The sequence below is a fragment of the Balaenoptera physalus genome, assembly GCF_965194825.1.
Source record: "Balaenoptera physalus genome assembly, chromosome: 1".
Classification (NCBI taxonomy): Eukaryota; Metazoa; Chordata; class Mammalia; order Artiodactyla; family Balaenopteridae; genus Balaenoptera; species Balaenoptera physalus.
Window position 1 is genome coordinate 62,783,828 of NC_138882.1, and position 23,061 is coordinate 62,806,888.

The 23,061-nt window shown below is 41.1% G+C and overlaps 3 protein-coding genes across 6 annotated transcripts in view; 2 read left to right on the forward strand and 1 right to left on the reverse strand.

The window, feature by feature from the left end:
• Window positions 1–18,028, forward strand: part of SELP (selectin P) — a 54,954-nt gene extending 36,926 nt beyond the window's left edge. For 3 of the 4 annotated variants that reach the window (XM_082413470.1, XM_082413473.1, XM_082413472.1), the window contains 8 exons: window positions 3,227–3,412; window positions 9,685–9,870; window positions 10,755–10,964; window positions 12,015–12,200; window positions 13,050–13,169; window positions 15,034–15,064; window positions 16,346–16,401; window positions 16,986–18,028. In XM_082413470.1, the coding sequence (XP_082269596.1) occupies window positions 3,227–3,412; window positions 9,685–9,870; window positions 10,755–10,964; window positions 12,015–12,200; window positions 13,050–13,169; window positions 15,034–15,064; window positions 16,346–16,400 (974 nt within the window). In that variant the 3' untranslated portion in view covers window position 16,401; window positions 16,986–18,028. The remainder of the gene's footprint in view (window positions 1–3,226; window positions 3,413–9,684; window positions 9,871–10,754; window positions 10,965–12,014; window positions 12,201–13,049; window positions 13,170–15,033; window positions 15,065–16,345; window positions 16,402–16,985) is intronic. The other variant, XM_082413471.1, reaches the window with a different exon arrangement.
• The window catches only part of FIRRM (FIGNL1 interacting regulator of recombination and mitosis), a gene marked incomplete at its 5' end in the record, with an annotated part of 325,889 nt that overhangs the window by 197,572 nt on the left and 105,256 nt on the right, over window positions 1–23,061 (reverse strand). The gene's annotated exons all lie outside the window — the stretch shown is intronic.
• F5 (coagulation factor V) overlaps window positions 19,935–23,061 on the forward strand; it is an 86,878-nt gene continuing 83,751 nt past the window's right edge. Inside the window, exon 1 of the mRNA XM_082439417.1 lies at window positions 19,935–20,349. Coding sequence (XP_082295543.1) covers window positions 20,192–20,349 — 158 coding nt within the window. The 5' untranslated portion in view covers window positions 19,935–20,191. The remainder of the gene's footprint in view (window positions 20,350–23,061) is intronic.

Consider the following 23,061-nt stretch of genomic DNA (forward strand, 5'->3'; position numbering starts at 1 on the left):
GGACTGGAAAATGAATAAACACTGTCATCAGGTAACCCAGGGATCCAAAATGCAAATGCCTTCAGGGGCTAGGCAGGTACCACAAGCGACAGGATGTCTGGCAACAGGACGGTGGCAGGGGGGTGGGGTGGTGGCCTGGTGCCAACTCTGTCCTGGGGCCTTTCCCAGGATATGAAGGCTCCTACCATGAACCAGGTGGGCTGTTCTCAGTTGGCTAATGATCGTATCTGGAAAGAAGGCCAGAGGGAAGAACTGGCCTCAGGATGGTTGTTCCAAGACTGATCTGGCACTTTGCTCCTCGGAACCACGGGGTACAATGGTGGAATGGGGCGTAACTCCCGGGTTTAATAGTGGAATGGGAGGGGAAGAATTTATACTTTGCAGATCTTGCAGATCTCGGAGGATGCTGCAAACATCCTCCGAGATCTGTGTAAGACTAGAGAGATCCACTTAGGATAAAGTGAAGACTGATGAAAAGAGGAAGAAACTAATCTGTACATGCAAGGTCAACAGGATTCTCAGAAGAAAAAAAGTATATCTTCAGCATAAGCATATTTATCTGCATTACACTTGATATAAAGTAAAGGCAGTTACTGTATGGAATAGAACCGGTTCTAATCATCTGTGTTTAGGAATTGAAGGACAGAGGTACGCTTTTTATACTCCCCATTCCTTTTTCTACTCAATGTATCCAAATATTTACTTATATTTATGGCAAATACTGCTTTTAAAAAATAAAATTTTTATTTATAAAAGCTACAGAAAAATAAGAAAATAGAGAAACAAAAATATCCTCTTAAATACCTCCCCCAAATACCCAACCCTAAAACAGACACTGGTTATGTTTCTCCATTCTTGTATGAATTCTTCCAATATTTTCCCACTTTTTCCTCCATGTGATTAGTATTTTTATGATGCATATATATACTATTTTAATAATAAAATTAGGTAGGTAAAATACTAGCCAATTCTGCATTGTTTGCCTTTGCTTTTCACTTCATGCCCACTTCCAACATGAGTGAAAGCAGGCAGAAACATGTTTTTAATAAAAAGGAAACCACTTGCTATTCAGGTCACACACAAGCACACACATGCACACACACGTACGCACTACTGTTAAGTTAGGTCAACAGTGAGTGAATGAACGAACGAACGAACGAACAAAGGGGCTGACCAACTCAACAGAACTGCGTGTCCTTTAGCCCCAGGCACAAGAGAGCATGGCAAGCCACAGGGGCTAGGGATGGGCACACCTTCTGAGCTGGGTCTGCAGAGACCAAGGTGAGGCTTGTGACCTTGGCTCTTCAGCTCTCACCCGGGCTACACTGAAGGCTGGATATACTACCAAGTCCACACAGCTTTGGGGAAGAACTTGGAGTCCCTGAGGAGGGGTTACAATGCTTAGCACCCTTCCGAACAACCCTGGGCTGTTCAGGGCACAGATTGCAGTTCATTGCCCCACACTGGCCCGCCTGTGGGTGTTTCACAGCAAGGAGGCTTACACTCACCATGGCTTCCTGTGAACTTCCAGTTCCCTTCCGCTTTTAGTTCTTTGTTTACTCTGACCGAACTTTCTCCTCTTGTTGCCGGGCGAGCATCAAGTGAAATACCCAAATGTGGTCTGCGCAGGAAGGTACCACAAGCCTTGCACTCACAAGCTGTTGTAATGCTCTTGAGAGAGTGTTCTCAATTTCCCTTTCCAAGGTCCCCCTTGCCCCTGTATCCCCACCCGAGCTATCAGAAGGCAAGGCCACAAAAGAACTGCAAATGGACTCATGGTACCAACACCCTCACAATTTGTCCTTACAGTTTATAGGCTTCTTGACTTGTCTGCTCTCCCTTACCCACCACTCCCACACTGAATACAAGAAGACTTTTCAAGTGGCAGAAAATAACTAGGTCTTTCGACAAAGGGATGAGATTGGGGGGTTGGGGGTGAAATGTAGCTCGAAAGGAGAAGCGAGGAAGGGAAGAGAGAGAAAGAGAAATAGAGAATGCTCTCAAAACCTCAAGCAGTTCAAATCAGTGGAAATGGCCCTAGGTTCATCCACACCACCACTGTCTCTGGTCTAAAGCCATACACTACCCAATCAGGCCAAACAGTGAAGAAGAAACACCCTAAACCATGCGTTCTCTTAGCCTTCATTTTTTAATGCCAATATGTTTAATCTGAGTTTTATTTCACTAATTGGCTGAGGGATATCTTGGCAGCCATTAACATTTGCATACAGAGCGTTTTCACTTTTTAGCCTTGTAAAACTCCTGGGAGCTATTTAATGCTATTCTCCACATTTTAAAGGTGAACATATTGAGGTTCAGAGAGGTTAAGTGACTTGCCAAAAGTCACACAGCATGATCTCCAACCAAATCAAGTCCTCTAGCACCACAAACTCCACATGGATAAACTGTGGCAAAGAACCATGAGATCTTATTTACTGTTTTTTTGTAGGTGAACAAGTAGGGTCATCTGGGGTTGGTCACTGTAGGATGAGACTGGTGGGAAGAGCATCTGCAGATGGCCAGTTACATTATGTGCCTACTTTGTGTCATGATTGTTAAAATATTTTTTAATTTAATTTCTGCCTATGACTTAGTTAACTTATTGTTTTATATAACTGAGGATCCCTGCAAGGCAAGGATTGTTTTTTCTCCCATTTCATAGATGAAGCAACTGAGATTCAGAAAGCTTATTGTCCAGAGATACATAGCTAGTAAGTAACAGAGGCAGGCTTTGGACCCAGATTCTTTCCACCACTTGGTTGGGGGAAGGAACTTATGGAAGGGGAAAAAGTATTTTACTCCATTTCCCTATTTCCAATCACTTGTCATTATTTTATGGCAAGGTGATTAGGTCTATCTCTGAAAAAGGTATCAAGGAAACAGCCAGTCCTTCTCCTGTCTAGGGTCAACTAACATGAGCTGCATCACTATCTTTCCCAACAAAGCACCAGCTGCCTTTTAAATCACCTCTAAAGCTCTTTGGGGGTGAGCATTTCAGGATATCAATCCACTGTCAAGTGCTGTTATTTCACATGTACAAGACTTCTACCTGGTGACAAAGCACCATGAAATTCAAACAACCATTTCTAACCCCATGCTGCCCTGGTACATTAAGGGCACACACACACACACACACACACACACACACACACACACACACACACTGATTTAAGTTTCTGTGTTCTAAAACAACCTCCTCTCTCCTCCTCGGCCATGCCCACGGTAGCTGTTACCTGCGCACCTCTCCCAAACCCGCAGAATGGAACAAAGACCTGTGTCCAGCCTCTTGGAGATTCCAGTTATAAGGCCACATGCCAGTTCACCTGTGATGAGGGATTCTCTTTATCTGGACCGGAAAGATTGGACTGTACTCCATCTGGACACTGGACAGATTCCCCACCAACGTGTGACGGTAGGACCATGGGTCTATCCTCTCTTACAGCTTCTCAAGTAACAGTATAGAATGGAGGATCATCAGGAATTCAGGTAAACCTGTTCTTAAGCTAAAGGAAGCTTTCTCCACAAAGCATAACAATCTAGACCAAAAGCTTTTCTCTCTCTCTGAATGTTCTTTTTTTTTTTTTTTATAAATTTATTTATTTATTTGCTGCACTGGGTCTTTATTGCTGCGCACGGGGATTTTTTAGTCATGGCGAACGGGGGCTACTCTTTGTTGTGGTGCGCGGGCTCTAGGCGTGCAGGCTTCAGTAGTTGTGGCTTGCAGATTCAGTAGTTGTGGCTCGCGGGCTCTAGAGCTCAGGCAGTAGTTGTGGCGCACGGGCTTAGTTGCTCTGCGGCATGTGGGATCTTCCTGGACCAGGGCTTGAACCCGTGTCCCCTGCATTGGCAGGCGGATTCTTAACCACTGCACCACCAGGGAAGTCTTCTCTGAATAGTCTTATAATAATAACTTTAAACATTTCATAGTTTTATAACGTGTTTTAGCGTCACTGTGACATTTGATGTTTATTACAATTCTAAAATAATGAGGATAGGCAGTATTGTCTCTATTTTACAGATGAGAAAAGAGAGGCTCAGAGATTATGTAACTTGTCGGAATTCACACTATTAGTAAGTGATGAAGTTCAGCTATGTTACCGGGACTTTTACTTCGTTATAAAGAATTTTTCTACTACACTCTTACTCATTCATTCCACCTTCATTCCACTCATCCACCTTTGCTGAGCACTACTAAGCCCCAGACACTGAGCTTACTCAGGGATGGATGTGATTTCATCCCAACCCCTCAAGGATCTCACAGTTTAGCTATTTGTGTATGTTTCTCCTTGCTCAACTTCTATATGGATTATGAGCTCCTTGAGGGCATTAACTGTGCCGCATTCCCCTTTGTATTTCCTGCAGCAACTAGACAGAAAAAAAAGTAGGTGTGTGACAAGTATCTGTTGAATTGAAGCTTATCATTTACTGGTTAAATTTATTCAAGCTCCAGCCCTATTGACAATGAATTAGTAGATCCTCAAAGGCGAGGGCCAGATCTTATCTGTCTTTGATTCCCCCGAAACATCTGACTGACACCTACCTAGTATGTAGTATGCTCTAAAATAGAAGTCTATGGATTGATTAATTTATAGCTCATGTTTACTTTCAAAAGTTGCCATTGTTCTATTGTTCTGCGTACTATACCAGCAGTAATAGCTAATTTGTATTGCTTGTGTAAATAAGTACCAGCTATTTCATATGCATTTTTGCATTCAGACCACACAACAATCCTTAACATGATTATCACTCTCCCCATTTTAAAGATGAGGAAATGGAAGATAAATAGCTGGCAAAGATCCAATAGATAGGAAGTAAGGAGCTAGGATTCAAACCCAGGTCTAGCCTGATTACAGGGCCAGAGCTTTTACCACTACACTACACTACACTGCCACACAGTGGCAGGTTTCTAAATCCCAGGTCAGTCACTTGTAAATTTACTCTTTTCCACTGCTCTTGTCTAGTTGCCGAAATGAGTGATCAAATGAGAGAATGAGAGTGATCAAATGAGAAAATATGTTGATAGAAATCTATCAGTGAAAAGAGCTAAACACTTATTCCTTCTCGTGGAATGAGCACTAGATTAATATCCAAAGACCTGTATTGCTCTTCCGTGGAGTCATGGACCATGTACATCATGTCACACCCTTGATTTTCTCGGTTCCAAAAGGAGAGGAGTGGACAAGATCAACTCTGAGGTCTCTGTATGCTAACACATATAAATGGAATCTAAAGAAAAATGGTTCTAATGAACCTAGGGGCAGGACAGGAATAAAGCCGCAGACATAGAGAATGGACTTGTGGATATGGCGGTGGGGAGGGGAAGCTGTGATGAGGTGAGAGAGTGGCATGGACTTATATACACTACCAAATGTAAAATAGATAGCTAGTGGGAAGCAGCCGCATAGCACAGGGAGATCAGCTCGGTGCTTTGTGTCCACCTAGAGGGGTGGGATAGGGAGGGTGGGAGGGAGAAGCAAGAGGGAGAGGATATGGGGATATATGTACACATACAGCTTATTCACTTTGTTATACAGCAGAAACTAACACAACATTTTAAAGCAATTATACTCCAATAACGACGTAAAAAAAAAAAAAACACGGCTTCCCTGGTGGCGCAGTGGTTGGGAATCTGCCTGCCAATGCAGGGGACACGGGTTCGAGCCCTGGTCTGGGAAGATCCCACATGCCGCGGAGCACCTAGGCCCGTGAGCCACAACTACTGAGCCTGCGCGTCTGGAGCCTGTGCTCTGCAACAAGAGAGGCCGCGATAGTGAGAGGCCCGCGCACCGCGATGAAGAGTGGCCCCCGCTTGCCACAACTAGAGAAAGCCCTCGCACGGAAACGAAGACCCAACACAGCCATAAATAAATAAATAAAAATTAAAAAAAAAAAAAAAAAGAAATAGGCACATTCTTTAAAAAAAAAAAAAAAAAAAAAAAAAACAACTCTGAGGTCTCTTCCCTGGACACAAATTCTGTAGACTAAAGGACATCAAATGTTATCACCTGCTGTTAAAAAGATATACTACAAGCCACCGGAGGAATCTATAACATTTATGGCTGATATCATCAGGGCTTCATCACTTATTTCTCAATCACTCGTTTGTTTATTCCGTGGGCATTTATCATGAGCTCTGTTTTTCCACATCCTGTTTTAAAGCTAAAGAATAAAAAAACCCTAAGAAATATCTCACTAAAGTTTAAATCATATATGCAATCAACATGGTTGTTAAATCTGTAATCTCTGAAGCCCCCATTTCCCCTCACTCCTTTCCACCTCCTGTTCTCCACATGAGGCGGCATTTGCCCACCACCCTTCAGGCCTAGCTGCCCAGTGTCTAGAGCCAAACTCGACCAGGGGCAGCAGCTTTAGTCAACTATGGGCTTTGGAATTGTCAACCCTGTGTGCACCTGATCATCAGCTCTGGCTTTTATACCTGTGTTTCTACCTCATTCTCTAAATTTATTCTCTAGATTTAGGCAGATGGTTCCTCTTCTTTTCCCATATGCCCGAGTCCATGAATTTTTAACCCTTCAGCACTGAACCTTGATTTTTCACATGGTGTTTTTCAGAGTCCTGGGCTATATCAAAGGGGCTTGAGGGCCACCAAGTAAGGAGGGGTGGTGTGGCAGGTGCAAAGCTGAGTCTCCTGCTTCACAGCACAATGTGAGGTTCCATTTTTTGAGTAGGTCCACAGATATTTCCCTTTTAGTTAGAACGCCAGTTTCCTGGTCTCTCTAGGACTTGAGCTCTGCCTGTATTTCCCAGTCTCCTCCCAGCCTTTGCCCCCCCCAGGACCTGAATTCCTTTCCCTGAACCTAAGCAGTGCTGAATTGCTTATATCCGGGTTCTGTGTCCCCCACGTCACCACCTGTTGAGCCACTATCCTGACACAGATTACTTTTTTCCCAATCACTTTGTCATTGACCCTCTGGAGACCATGTTTGGCTGCTGGACCCAAGTCCTAATGACCAACCTCACCTTGATGGGGAGGGATGGGTCCTGGTTCCAAATCCCAATCATAGCTCTGTCCTTCTGCCACATCGTTGCTCATCCAAGTTCTAAAATATAGCAAACTGGTGCCCTCTAAGCTCTGGCCTGGCTCGCTCACATCTCTGTTTTATTTCTCCACTCCCCCAACATTTCTCTGACTCCATGAAGATTCCTAGCCTTTATTTTTAAAATTTGAGTTTAGAACAGCCAACTCAATTAAATTTATTATTTATAATATATCTTTTTTCCAAAAAATTCTTGACAAAACTGTATCCAACTCAAGTAAAAAGAGATAATACAAAGCAACAGAGAATTAACTAAATATGTCATAAGATAATAATAGAGTACCAGTGATCCCAATAATTCATGAATTCACAGGCAATCGTGTACAGCTACTTCATGGATTACAGAAAAACATCAGTGAAGACCTTGCCAGTAGGCAGCACTGCCTTTAAGTCCACAAATATAGAGCATTAAGTATGGTGATAAAAGCAACCCTTATCCATTTTCTATTCTTCTTGTAATGACTCAGATTTTGGTAAAGTTTTAGAGTAGGCTCAAGAATATGACTACTTTTTAAAGTTATCCACAGAGGTCATTCCTTAGTAAAATCTCTTCCTCTACATCTGCACTAGGCCCCTTCACTCCAACAACTTCCTTGACAACTCCACAAATTTAATTCAGCCCATGTTTGCTGAGTGCCCACCACTTGTCAGTTCTGGGTTAGGCTTCCATGAACCTCACCAAGGCTGCCCCTCAGACAGGAAAACATGCTTCCTTACAAAAGTTAGTCCTTAGATTCAACAAGGTTCATGTTTACAGAAGAAGGATTAGAGACTTTCCTAGCTACAAAAGGCTATATCTATAACCTTGTCAGAAAAAGACTGACAAGACTGAGACCAAAGCAATATCCTCCAAGTAGATTTAATGCTGTAGTAATTCTCTTTGTATACTAGGGGTCACTTAAATCAATTTTTTAAAATAGTAACTCCTCTTGTTTCTTTTCACACCATGTAAAAATACTTGTTAGAATGTGTCCAAATTAAATTGTGCTAACTTATTCGTTCATTTGACAAATATCTTTGGACCCCCTACTTTGTGGAGGCACTGTTGCCTGGGATACAGTGTTGAAAAGAGCTGACAAGGTCCCTGCTCTCATGCAATTGACATTATGTATTTTCTTGGGCTTAAATATGAAATTCTTGGAGATTTTGAAAAAGTTATTTTAGTAAAAATGTTCATAAATGATTTAATGTCTATGACTTACACCAATAGATATGTTTAATAAATGTCTGATAAATGGAATTGATCTGCCAGGCATGGATTTATTAATTACTCAAAAATTTGAGAGTTCTAAACTGAAATTCAGTATGTTACTTTGGCTATTTGAACGGATTCACACGATAAAGATCCACAATCCTTCAGTGAACAGCCTGCCACCAAAAAGCACGTGGGCCAATATGTAAAAGCCAATACATCACTTTTCCATGAGGCATTACATAGGACTTCAAGAGATTTTTTTTTAAAAAGCAAAATAGCTAAGCAAAATGAGCCTTATCTGACCAAGGCATTGCTTTCAGATAGCCTTGGATTTAAAGAAAGAACAGTCACTCAGTTTTTCAATAATCCAATATTTGTTGATAAATAACAGTCTTATGTCAGAGACCTTCGTGGGGAGAAAGACATGATCCTAAGAGAAATAGGTAACTGCAATAATTTATCAAAACAGTTTTTGAGGGAAATAGTAAATTAAAAATTCATTTGCTCATCCACTTGGCATATAGTTGTTGAGATCCTGCAGTGTGAATTGTGGGAGACACAAAGATTTATGGTTCTTGGGTTTTAGGAGCTTTCCATCCAGGAGGAGAGGGAAGAGATGACATATGACATGACAGCATATGAGTTCAAAGAAAAAACTGATGCGTTCAGAGGGGAAGACTTCAGGTTGCAGTGATCAGCAGAGGCTTTGGAGAGGCTGTGTTCATTTGGATCCTAGAGGATGCGTGGGATTTTATTCAGTAAAAATTGAAAGAAATTTAGGGCAGTGCGAGCCAAGAACCAGAGGCAGGAACACATGAGGTCAGTTCAGGGACTTCCCAGGAACTAATCTAGCTTCACCAGGAGGTTTTGAGCTTTCCTGTGCTATGAAACTGTGGTTAAAAAAAAAAAAAAAAAAAAAAAAGCCTGGGGCTCCAAACAGAAAAAATAGTAGTTTAGGACCCAAGATGATCATTGCAGGTTTAGACGTGTTGAATTTGGGGGACAGCAGGATATCTAACCGGAAGTAGTCTCAGGCAGGAGGAAGGACAGAAGTGAAAACCTGGACTGCATTTATACAGATAGGACAGTGAGAGTTGCGGGGAGGCTATGAGGTCTCTAAAGCAGCAGGTGTAGAGAGAAGAGGATGAAATTGTGAATTCTTGAGTATGACTGCCTAAATCCTTGACTTCTTTGTTTTTGTGACTTCTCCCTATACTCCTCTCTGCAAGCCCACCATCCCTCCCCCTGCCCTTTGTACTTCATGACCTGCTGTGTTCATTGCGAAATGCCTGCTACCTAGCAAAACACCTGACACAGTGGGAGCTCAATAAGTAGTTAATATTTGTTGAAAATGTGAATGAATAAATTTGGTGCAAAACCGGGCTGCCAAATCAATTTGGAGATTGTGACATTCTTGATTTGATTCTCCAGCCATCAAGTGTCCAGAACTATCTGCCCCAGAGCAGGGAAGCCTGGATTGTCCTGACACTCATGGAGAATTCACTGCTGGCTCCACCTGCCATTTCTCCTGTAACGAGGGCTTTAAGCTGGAGGGGTCCAACCATGTTGAATGCACAGCTTCTGGAAGATGGACGGCACCCCGACCGACCTGTGCCGGTAAAACAGGATACACTTGCCCGGACAGCTCTTCTTCTGGAAATTTCCTCAACAAAAATAACAAACACTTATATACACTCTTAGTATATGACGGGTACACATGATATCATTATTATTGTGAAAGCTCCACTTCTTGTCATGAAGTGGGTTATCTACTGGGGTCTAGGAAACACAGCCTGGATTAAAAAATGTATAAGGAGTGACAGGACTTTTTCACATTTGTGAATAAAAGATAACACCGATTCTTAAGCACAAATTTTCTTTCGTAATTGTGGCCTCTTTGTCTCAAAGAGCTTTGCTGAGTCGATTGAATGGTTTCCATTGCTTCATCGCCAGGAGAGAGCACTAGGGGTGGAGTCACCGGTCCAGTGTTTCAAATCAAGGAACTGAAGTGGAGAGGGGCCAACTGCCATCTTTCTGCCACGTGGCAAGTTAGTGACAGCCAGTGGCAATATCTACGCCTCACATTTCATGCTGACCTTTGGCCAGAGGACAATACCACCTCCCAATAAAGCAGCACTGAGCAAGCAATTGGCCTATACATATTTCTCTTTCTACTGAGTTCTTATATTTCTGCACCAATTATTCTGGTTTTGTTTTGTTTTGTTTTGTTTTTAGTATCAGTAACATTGATGCCCCCCCCCCCCCCTCAATTTCTTCTTCTGGCCAGGAGAATCATCTCTCCAAGGACAATTTTAGATCATTTTTCTCATCCGGTTTTCCGTACCTGATTTTAATAGTTTTCCTTAACTTCCTTAAGGAGCTATTGCTAGAACCTCCCTGATGATGAAAGGAGTGGAAGGCAGTTACTCCATGTCAGTCTTAACTCTGTTGTGCTCTTTCTAACTGGGAGCTCTCTAAATTGAAACATTTTCTCACAACAGACATAGTATCAGCTCCTACTGTAGAGGTGCAATGCCCATCCCTTGTCACTCCAAAGCAAGGAACAATGTCCTGTCAGCATCATGTGGGAACCTTTGGTTTGAATACCACTTGTCACTTTGGATGCAAAGCTGGATTCACACTCATGGGAGACAGTGCTCTCCGATGCACACCTTCTGGACAATGGACAGCAGTAGCTCCAGCATGCAGAGGTAATGTGAAAAGGAACAGGCAGTTCTGATGCTATCTTCCAGCAAGCTAGTCACTGGACATGCCTGTCAAAATCCCATCCAACCCCAATGACCACTTCAAGTGTCAGCTCCTCCATGAAATCCACACCAATCCCAATTAGAAGCAATGTGCAACAGGCATACCAACTTTTCCCCTTCCTTATGTCACAAGGTAATGCCCTGGTACTCAAAGACCTAAAGGAGGACACATATGTAAATGTCCAAAATGTGTTAGAACAATACACACGCTAAACACGAAGCCAGCTATATGAATTGTGAAATATAAGTTACAATTCTGTTAATGATGTGGCAGTGTAAATATTCCGTATTTTCATAATTGGAAGCTAAATAAAAAGATAAATCATGACTGATACCTCTTGAAGACCTATCGCCCTATGCACGAAGCACTGTGTCTCTTTCATCACTGTACTCCCTAGGAAGCACAGCACAGTGCTTTGCAAATGTCACTGTTGCTTAATAACATTTGTCTGAGTTAAATTCAGTTTCCTGAGTTGAGTTGAATTTGAGTTATATTTAGTTTTCTATCCACAAATTTAGGAGAATAGCCTGAAATTCCCTGACAAATAGTTTAATGAGTATGGCAGACTCTACCTCTTTCAAACTTCCAGAGGCCAGCTATGCTGAACACTTGTTATTTTAAGAAATATGTGCTGACATGCCAGTTTATTGCCAATGGTAGTAATAATGACATTTAGGACAACAGTATTTTTGAGAAGCAAAATTTTGTAGATAGTATTTTGGTAGGTAAGATTGATCAATCCACTGGCAGGTATTTATTGAATTGCCACTATGTGCCCATCCTAGTTCTTTGGCTATCATTCTTTGAGTGGATATCTTGGTACATGTGATGTTGGAAGGGCTAGTGGGAATGTCAAAAGTAGCTCATTTCCTTTCTGATCTTTTGTATTCTACCTCATCTAATGGCAACGCTAGGCAGGTTTCAAATGAATCCATAATCTCTTTTATGTTCATTCTATATATTTGTTTTTCCTGCATTCTTTTTTTCTGCAGCTGTCAAATGCTCCAAGCTACACGTTACTGAGCCAATAGTGATGAACTGCTCCAACCCTCGGGGAAATTTCAGCTATGGATCAACCTGCAGCTTCCATTGCCCAGAGGGTCGTTTACTTAGTGGCTCAGCGAGAACAGTGTGCCAAGAGAATGGCCAGTGGTCAGCTATCATGCCAGCGTGCCAAGGTTTATTTCTCATATGGGTTAGGAAGTCGCTTTGATACGGAAAATAATGAAATCAGTGTTTCTCCTCTGAGTATTTCTGACACGGGTTGCTTTCCATCACTGGGTTTCCCCTGCATTTAATAATTGTTTCACAATGAATCAGATAGCATCTCTGTACCTCATGCAAAGCAGTGGGAATCAAATTCAGTGACTCTGTGTAAACAATCACCACTCCTTTTTCAAAGCTCCAATTTGTGAAATGAATACTCTCATTTCTTTATAATCTGTGTGTAGTACATCTCGAGGTTTCAAAATGTTTTAAACTGAAGGTTATTTAATGCAGAATCCTAATTTATTATCTCAGAAGATCTTTATTTAACATATACCTCCAAAAATACAATATATCTTCCTTAATTAAGCTCCATCTGTTTGTAAGGTTTATTTCATCCCCCTCCCTTTTTTTCATTTCTTTTCTCTAGCAGCTTGTTGTAACTACTTTTCATCACATAAAAATCTTCAATTGCCCCCCCCCAATTACCCACAGTTTATTTTGTTTATCCAAACTTCCATTTATTGTGTCTACCATTTAATCATCTAATTCCTTTTATTGAGTCCTTACCCTGACTCCTTTGGAAATTATGTTTGATATCTAAGCATTAGGAAGAAAATCAGGCCCTGCGTGCATCCCATTCTGTTGCAGTGGTTTATGACTTCCAGATCTTTTTGTGCCGGGTTGTTAGCAGTGCCAGGACCTTTGATGACTTACTTGATCTCACATCTTAGAGTTCTTGGGGACCTCCTGGGGGAATGATGGTCTTCTGCACAATACACTTCTTATGTCTTGCACGTGTGCATGTGTTTATTTTGCAGTGGGGCCATTGACTGTCCAGGAAGCCTTGACTTATTTTGGTGGAGCAGTGGCTTCTACAACAGGTTTAGTGACGGGTGGGATACTCCTGGCTCTGCTAAGAAAGCGTTGCAGACAAAAAGGTAAATAGGAAAGAATATTCTCCTTATTTTCTTCTTTCATGCGATTTGGGGCAGGGCAGTGAAACGACAACTTCAGTAGTTCATGTCTGAAAACATTTGCATTAAAAGAAAACAAGGGGCTTCCCTGGTGGCGCAGTGGTTAAGAATCCGCCTGCCAGCGCAGGGGACACGGGTTCGAGTCCTGGTCCGGGAAGATCCCACATGCCGCAGAGCAACTAAGCCCATGCGCCACAACTACTGAGCATGTGCTCTAGAGCCCGCACGCCACAACTACTGAGGCCATGTGCCACAACTACTGAAGCCCGCATGCCTAGAGCCTGTGCTCCGCAACAAGAGAAGCCAATAATAAGCCAATCCTCTTCTAATAAGCTAATCGGTCTCTTCATCTTTCCTCATGGAAAGTAACTGGGGGTATCAGAGGGGTCAGGGATGCTCAAATCCAGGAACAGAAAGTGGCTATGTTAAAAGTACCTGCCAGCATTCTCATGGAATTGAGATTTCCACACCTATTTTTTTTTTAACATCTTTATTGGAGTATAACTGCCTTACAATGGTGTGTTAGTTTCTGCTTTATAACAAAGTGAATCAGTTATACATATACATATGTCCCCATATCTCTTCCCTCTTGCATCTCCCTCCCTCCCACCCTACCTTTTTTTTTTTTTTTTCCTACCTATTTTCAACTGCTCAGAGGAAGAACCCCTTGTTTCCTATTCTCATGCTCTCTCCCTTCACAAAGCCACCAGCGCATTAGGCTGGTTTTCTAATGTTCCCTCATATACTCTTCTGTGAGTGAGTAAATAGGACAATAGACAAACAATAACACTCCTTACAGACCAAAAAGCTACAACCAGTCCCTCCATGCAACATTTGTGCTTGGCTAACCAAATCCAGAAGGCAGAGGTGAGAGCTCCTAAGACCTGAATCCTAATCTCCATTACCATGTAGGAATCACCCTATTCCTGCATTTTCCCCAAGTTCTTTCTTTAGTTTTGAGACATTTCCAGGGAACCCTCTGAACCGTGGAGAGGGACCAGCAGCCACCCATCCTCCAATACCTTTATAATAAATAAATTCATTTGTGGAGATGGGGAATTTTCCCTTGACCTGTCCCAATTTGATTTTAAACTTTCTAGGATTCTATGGTCAAATACTAGGAAAATGCTGCATACTGTGTCCCTCCCCTGCAAATTCAAAGTGCACATTCATTATTACACTGAAGGCTCAATCATGCCCTGTAATAAATATACTTGTTCATCTTCATGTCACTTAATATTTTCTAAATGTATTTAGGCATGAGATGCTTTTCCTTTTTTATCTACCCATGGGATGATTGACAGACCTGCTGCCATGTTTAAAGTTTCCACTATCAGAGTCCATTGTTTGGATTAAGACAGGACGCCCCCAATCACATAGGTGATCAGGGGAGAAAAACATCCACTGTTATGTTGGTTTGGATTTGTTTCCTCGCTTAGCTTGCCCAAATAACGACTGAGGGAGTGTGACAAAGGATGCAAAGATAGAGGGCCTCCAGTGCCAAAGAAATGAGTTTCGAGAACCAATGGTCTCAACAACAACCAAGGGTAGCGAAGAAGATGAAGGCAGGGACCAGAGGTAGGAGGAGAGGTTGTTACTGAAAGGGAAGAGGAGAAAGATGAGCGGATTCTGGAGTTACATATCGTTGAATGTTTAATTTAACCTAAAACAGGTCCCACCTCTTAGGGAGGGATGTTCCCTACACGTCTCTTATAATGAGCCCATCTGGAAATCAGTCTGCTGACTCTCCCCTATCACTCATGACCTTTCTCCCTCATCTCATTTTTTACTCTTAAACCAATCTTCTGTGTCTTCTTGCTTATTTCAGATGAAGGAAAAAGCCCCTTGAACCCTCAAAGGTAAGATGGAAATGTTTTATGATGAAGTTTTTCTAGTTTGACTTTTTAATTCACTGTAGTATGTCAGAATGATTATACAGATGACCCCTTTTTGAAACAAATCTTTGGCAATGTCCCCTTGACTAATTCTGAAGTAAAATATACAGATAATATGTCCTAGCAATACATAATGTTTTTAAAAATCAATAGGTGCCCTAATGATAATATAAAGGAACAACACAAGGGAAAGTGACTTGGAAATAAAATGCTAGCGCTGAGGCACTACACTAGCAGATGCTATGGGGTCATCAGATGCTTGTACCATCATTCAAATAGAATCACTATGAAGGCAACAGCATAAAGGTCAACTGAGAGGAATATTCTGTTAGTGATTCAAACAGTACCAGAACCGTTGCCAACACCAACCTGATTTTTTTAAATGATGAACAACTCTGGTAAAGAGTTGGAAAACCTGTTATTATCTTCCCTTAATTCACATGGCAATTACATTTTAAAAGATGCACAAAAAAATTAATATTTATATGTAAAGCAGTTAAGTTGCAGGATCAGAGATTTTTCACCTCCATGAACGTTGAGTAGCTATTCTAAAGTTATGTGGAGTGTGTAAGACAATTCTTTTGCGCCCCAGGCATATTAGGACATCCAGCACCCATGGCCCCTGCTTAAAGGTCAATAGTAAGTCTCGATCATTATGAAAATCAAAAAATGCCTATATTGGGACTTCCCTGGTGGCGCATTGGTTAAGAATCTGCCTGCCAATGCAGGGGACACGGGTTCGAGCCCTGGCCCGGGAAGATCCCACATGCTGCGGAGCAGCTAAGCCCCTGCGCCACAACTGCTGAGCAACCCCCGCTCGCCACAACTAGAGAAAGCCCGCACACAACAACGAAGACCCAGTGCAGCCAAAAATAAAAATAAATTTATATACTAAAAAAATGCCTATAGGGAGCAGTACTACCATTCTTTGAAAACTATTGCCACATGATCAAGTATCAAGGCTGGAGTTTTATAATTCACCAAGAAGAGGCTGCAGCAGGGGCACAGCAAGTATTCAGTACCTAAAGCATCAACAATAACATGGGTATAAAGTGCAATGCAAATTACCCAGAGCTGTTAACTGGGATCTTGAAAATCTCTTTGGTTTTATTCTTCTTTCCCACTAAAAGCAGAGAACTCCAGGGGTGGGATGGTAATCCATGGTCTCTGGAGGAACTATGTGCAGGACTGGGGTCAAGGACAAAGCATAATATGGCAGGTCATCTTTGTGTTTCTCTTCTTTAGCCACCTAGGAACATATGGAGTTTTTACAAATGCTGCATTTGACCCAAGCCCTTAAGGTAAGTTATCTATGAAAGTATTTTTGAAGGAAATAGGACAGTAAGCGAAAAAGGAGGAATATAAAGCTTGGCTTTTCTTTATATAATCATGAGTCACATTTTAACCATGTATTAAATGTTCAAACCATGCAGGAAATTGTGTTGGCAGTAGGGGACAGGTATAGCAGTAGAGTGACAATAGAAAGTGAGTTCATAGGAAGATTTCCATTTCCTCCAGGATAGAAATGTTCTAATTAGACATAACTTATGTCAGGATGTATGACATTCAATTACTGGCTTCTAGGTGGTACTGATACTGCAGTTTTGCTTGATCACCAGAAGTCACGAGTGCTAGAAAAATTTTACAGACTTTGTGGAGCCAATTCCCTATGCGACCTGCTAGGAAAACAAAAGTAATATGATAACTTCTCTCTCCCAAAAAGCTCAGTGAATGGTTGAGTTTCCTAAGAGAAGTAGCCTAGATGGCAGAATATCTGGAATCTAGAAAAAGATTATACTAACCCTTAGGGGGTACATATGATGAGAGCTTTCTTTTATCTTTTTCGGGAAAATATAATTATTTTAATTTTTTGTCTCATTTTCAGAGACCTGTCCTTCTCTTGGTCACCTCACTCAACCTCCACAGGATCCTATTTTGGAACATCAGCCTTCCCGACAGACTTGACTATAACTGTAGCTTATTTGCCTCAGTTTTCTGTAAATACTTGTGAATAAAGGGCGTGGAATTTCCTTTAGATTAGCTCTGGACCGGAGCAGAAGAACTGTACCACAAGCCCCAACTCTCCACCCACCACCCCTTCCTGCTCCATTTCCTCTTCCTCCAACACAAGCCTCAGAAGCTGGGACTGAATGTTTCTGCCGTGGTCTGTGGGCTCTGCCCCAGCTGTCACTTGAGATACTAGTTAACTAGGGCCTGGAGCATCTGACTCCCCAGAAGACCAGACTGCAGAAAAATAAGAATGCCTCTTTATTTTAGGATTGGAGGAAATCATCCTCTACTTTGCTGGAAGGCGGGAGGCATCTCTGACTTGAAGGAATTTCTGTAGGATTTCCTGGGTGTTCACTGCTTGCTGTTTGTGAAGGCTTTTAGACCTCTGCTGCAAGGCTTCAAGAGAAGCCTCTGGATGGCACCAGAGGCTGCAGAAGACTAAGAATCAAGACAGGAAGGTACATGTCACTGTAGACCTTCCCTCCACCGGTCATTCTCCCCCAGAGGACCCAAAGACCAATACTCGAACGTCTAATTAAAAGGATTCCCCCAAATGCCGCGTTCTATTATTTGACGTTTTGTTGAATAAGATCTGTGTCCATCACTTTGCATACATGAATGTAATGCACAATCACAGTAGTCCCAATTACAAGCTCAACCCTTCAGTGAGCAAATATGTATCTTACCACCACCATAAACACACAAGAAAATCAGAGAAGCAGAAAAATGTCTTCATCACCTGAGTGTGTTTTACACGTTCTTTAATTCACGTGCTTAATAAATAGGTTATTGAAAGTTACACAGTAGTTGTCTGAAACTGATACAAAAAACATAGAGCCAAACAATACAGTTGTCCTCTCTGTTGAAATGTGAGGCAATGAACATGTCACACAGACTAGGTAAACATGCAAATAAAAATGCAAATAAAACACGCAAATAAAAATGGTGAAAGTCTAACTAAAGGTTACAAGATTTTGCAAGAATTTTGGTAGTAACCTTGGGATTTAGGGACACATTGCTTTTAAAAAGTTTCACTCATATACTGTACATAGCGTCTCTGACTGCTTACTTTATGCCGATCACTAGGCTCCGTGTTATAGGACGATGATTATCACCCTGTCTCCTGAGTCAGAATCTACCTTTTGTAAAATCGTCCCAGGGAATTCTGATGGTTTATCAGCTTTGCGAACCACTGGTATTATAGATACAGAAGGATAAGGCACTCACTGTTCCTGTTCTTGAATAGCTTATAATCTAGTTGGGGACACGATAGACACCAATACAAAGTGATAGAGAGTAATCAACATCAGTATGTTATTTGAAGAGTGTGGTAGGAATTCATAAAATGGAAAAGTTAATTTGGCCCAGAATCAAGGAGATAGAACTCTGATTGGACTTCAGAGAGTGGACAGTCTGAGTTGATCAAATAATATCAGCCAAGAAGCAAAGACGGAGACGATATGTTGAGGAGACTAAAGCCATCATAGAGATCTCATGTGAGGTGCTAGATTACAATATATTGAATCTGTTGAGACAAATCATAGAAGCTTGGAGGCATGCAGATTCAGGGGACCCGGGATAAGTCCTAATGATGCTTCAGACAAGATAATTCTCAGATTCTCTATAAATAGCAAAATCATATCTTAAGGCCATGTGATCCTCTGAGATACATAAAGGGCCCTGGAGGCAGGAAAAATATAATCATAGTAATCAACACGTGCTGTGTGCTTTCCAACTGCTAGGAATTATATACTTCACAGCGTTCTTTTATCCTCCCAACCACCCTATTGGAAAAAACTATTATTATCATCCCTGTTTTGCAGGTGTCAAAATTGAGATCCAGAGAGGTTGTGTCACTTATCCAAGAGAACACCGTTAGTAAGTGGGATTGAAATCTGGTCTGATTCCCTCAGTGAAGCTCTTTAAGCCCTCTCCTCTGTCACTGCCTTAGGTGGCCACAGGCCCTTATCAAGACAGAACTGTGCAACAGAGAGAGACAAATATCATATGATATCTCTTAGAGGTGGAATCTAAAAAAATGATACAAATGAACTTACTTACAAAACAGAAATAGACCCACAGACATAGAAAACAAACTTATGGTTACCAAACGGGAAGGGGGGAGCAATAAATTAGGAGTTTGGGATTAAAATATACACACTACTGTATATAAAATAGGTAAACAACAAGGACCTACTGTATAGCACAGGGAACTCTACTCAATATTTTATAATAACCTATAGTGGAAAATAATCTAAAAATTATATATATATATATATATGAATCACTTTGCTGTATAACTGAAACTAACACAACATTTAATCAACTATATTTCAATATATATATATATATATATTTTTTTTAAAAGACAGAACTCTAACACACCATTGTAAAGCAATTATACTCCAATAAATATGTTAAAAAAATAAAATAAAATAAATAAAAGACAGAACTGTGCATGGGTAGATGTCAGTAAAGTGGGCCAGGCCAGCAGGCCCCATTCACGTGATCATCCCCTTGCTTCCTCACCACCTGAAGATGCAATATTTCTGTGCCCAGTAACAGGGCATAAGGCCCTCTTCCTCAGATCAGAAGGAGAGCAGTGTGGTGAAGGGATTTGGGTCCCACTGCCCTGGGACTTGCAGAGCGCCTGGTAAGTGTGCACGCTGCCGCAGGCGGTGTTTACGGTGGCGGGGGCTGGTGAGCGGCTCCTGAGCCGTGGGGTTAGCAGATGGAGGCGTGGGAGGACAGTATTGCCCCGTCTCATGAATCCCTGAGCACTGCCCTGCCTGCTAGAGCCGCTGATTGCTGCCCTTTCTTCACCGGTAGTAAAACAGTCACTAACCTGGTTGCTCTCCCTAATACCTCCTGTCATCTGGAGCGGTGACCTAGTCAACCCCAGCCTGGAGAAGCCCCAGGAGGTGGGGACAGCGCGGGCTGCAGCGGCCGCGACGCCTGGGGGAGCTGAAGAGGAGGGGGACACTGCCACCCGCAGCCTCGCGGCGCTCACTGCAGTCCCGACAGCGGCCAAGCCCGGCCAAGCCGGGCGCAATCGGCTGAGGCAGAGGCAGGAAAGGAACCATGTTCCCAGCTTGCCCTTGCCTCTGGGTCCTCGTGGTCCTGGGCTCCAGCTGCGCAGGCTGGGGGAGCCTAGGGGCTGAAGCAGCGCGGCTAAGGCAGTTCTACGTGGCTGCTCAGAGCATCAGCTGGAACTATCGCCCCGAGTCCACATACCTTAGGTAAGGCAGGCATGGCGACCGGTGGGCTTCTCCAGGGAGGACAATCTATTTCTTTTAGAGAGCATTCCCTTTGCAATTCCAATGCTTTTTTTTTTTTTTTTTTTTTAACTTCAGGTAGGTAAACACAATTAATAGAAGAGTATAATGAATAAAATAAGCTTGGTGGATGCTCATTTTGCCTCCAGTAATACAAGTTTATCATTCTGAGGATATAGAAAACATTGTTTGATTGGCTAGATGCTGTTTCAAGTTTGCTGTTAACACAGTTTTGTTAGTATGATTGATTGTTAATTTAATATATTGATTGATTCAAAAGCACCAGGTACCTACCTCTTCACTCCTGTTGCAGATTTTTAGTAGTCTAGTATTTTATTAAACTTCTAGTTACATATTATTTATTCCATGTCCACATAACTGCATCTTCTAAAACTAAAGATGTACACTGTGTACTTTATTGTAAGCAGGTTATTCGATAACAACTGCCATAATTTTGTTGTTTTCTTATAAATGACTTTCAAAACATCAGTTCATAAAAATGCAACATTGCTGTTCTTTTACCTTTTTTCTGCTTCGTGTGACTCTTCATTTTTCTCTCATTCTTAATCACTCCCTGGGATATGGTCTACTCTGGCTATTTTGATAGAGTCACTATTAAAAGGCATATGTGACTTAGAGGGGGGTTAAGTAATCAAACTGTATTTGAGTTGCAAACTATTTTTCCTAATTGAAAGGTTAAAAATAAGACTTCACAGAAATTAAACAAATCATAGGTTCTACTCAGTATTTCCAGTTAGTTATGTTTTTACTTCTTTTAATGGTTAAACCTCTTAGTGTGACTTGAGTTTTTTTTTTAACTTAACATCACAGTTTAAGCGATTGTGAAAGATGTGTTCCTCTTTTACAGTTTCGAAACCAAAGCAATCTGCCAAGAAAATATTGAAATGTTTTAAGCCTTTTAGTGTATAACATTACCCTTTCCAAATCTTTTCTTTGTAATTGGGTTATTTTGGAGGGCATTGCATCTTGGTCTTGTAATAATAAGAAGTCCCTCTTTTTTTTTTATACAAAAAAAGAGGGACTTCTTATTTAAATATTGTACATTTAAATACATTTAAAATATTGTATTTCAAGGTGATAATCTAGGTCACACCCACACCTTCAGAGAACTGCTGCTAACTAAAACCCCAAAGGAAGTAGCAGTCTTTCCAACATTAATTGTCCTTCTCTTGGGTAGAACACTAACTTGGTTGCTGGCTTTCCTGTGTCACCCTGTGCTTATGCTTTGGAGTTTGTTCTTTCTTCTGTAATTAACAACAAGAATAACAAGCAGAATTTTGGAGGCAGAATCACATAGGGCAAAACCCTGATTCCTATGGTGAGTTCACGCAGGAAGCCATGATTGGTCATCTTATCCTCTCTGCGTCTGAGTTTCCAGAATTCTTAGAAGAGTTGTTCCTCTGGTATCAATTATTGAGTCAAGACCATACAGTGATAATCCAGACCAACTGTCCATATTTTTGAACCTCAAATCATGTCATTTCTTTCTAGTACTTTTATGTGAAAAATCGAACCTTGTATCTGGCTGCTTAAACTGAGAAGTTGTTCTAAATTGTCCTACACCTAGAGCTAATGATACTCGCTATAAAGAAATCAACATAGACAACTCCATCCTTTGCTAAAGTGTATTTTAGCACAAAGCAAAGATCTTTCCTTATTTCATGTAATATTGGCAGGACAGTGCCTTTTAGAGGTGAAATATATCTTTTATTCTTGCTCTGGGGCTGAAGTGAATGTTTTTGAAAATTTCCCTAAGGAAACATGTTCAATCACATGTATATAGTAACAGATATTGAAAAAAATACATATATATTTTTCCTCAAGTGTTCTAGCTTTATATGATTTTATTATGAATAAATCATCCTTAAATAGTCCTCATAAATGGAAAATTCATCATGCATATTGTTTGCATTCATGTCATCTTTAACTTTCAGACAAATTATTTTCCAATAGCAATTCAGTTGTTCAAATTAAAATAAATATACCTCAGTATGCACACATAATATACACAGGGAAACATATTAGGAAACATACCTCTATTAAAATTATTCCACATAAAAAACTAATTTTTCTTTAGTAAAGATTTTATACTGTCACCTATACTCCTGTATTTAAAGATCTAGGGTTAGGGACGGGAGCTACATTTCAATTGTACATAAAACCAAACACACAAAATTACCATCACAGATAAATAAAAATGGACCTCCACATTAGGGACACGAACTAACATACAGAATCCTAGGGTTCTTGGGCTCTAAAAACTCTAAGAGGTTGTTTAATTCATTTTCAACTTTCATGTTTTAACTTCTTACTTTTCCCCACACCCATAGCACCAATACCCCTAGCAAATAGTTGTCTAGTTTCTACTTGAATGTTTCCAGTGACTGAAAACCCACCACCTTCAATAGCTAGCCATTCCAAAAAATACTTACTCATGCCTCCTTTAATTCTGCCTCCAAATATTAACACAGTTCTTGTATCTTACATTTTAAAATTATGAGAATGACTATAATTACAGATTTTTCTGCTCACCGGGAAAACCTGAAAGCTAAAATCCAATTTTCATTATAGTTTTAAAATACTACTAGCTAACATGCATTGAATATTTACAATGTGCCAGCTCTAAACCTTTTGTAGGTATCAACTTATTTAAAA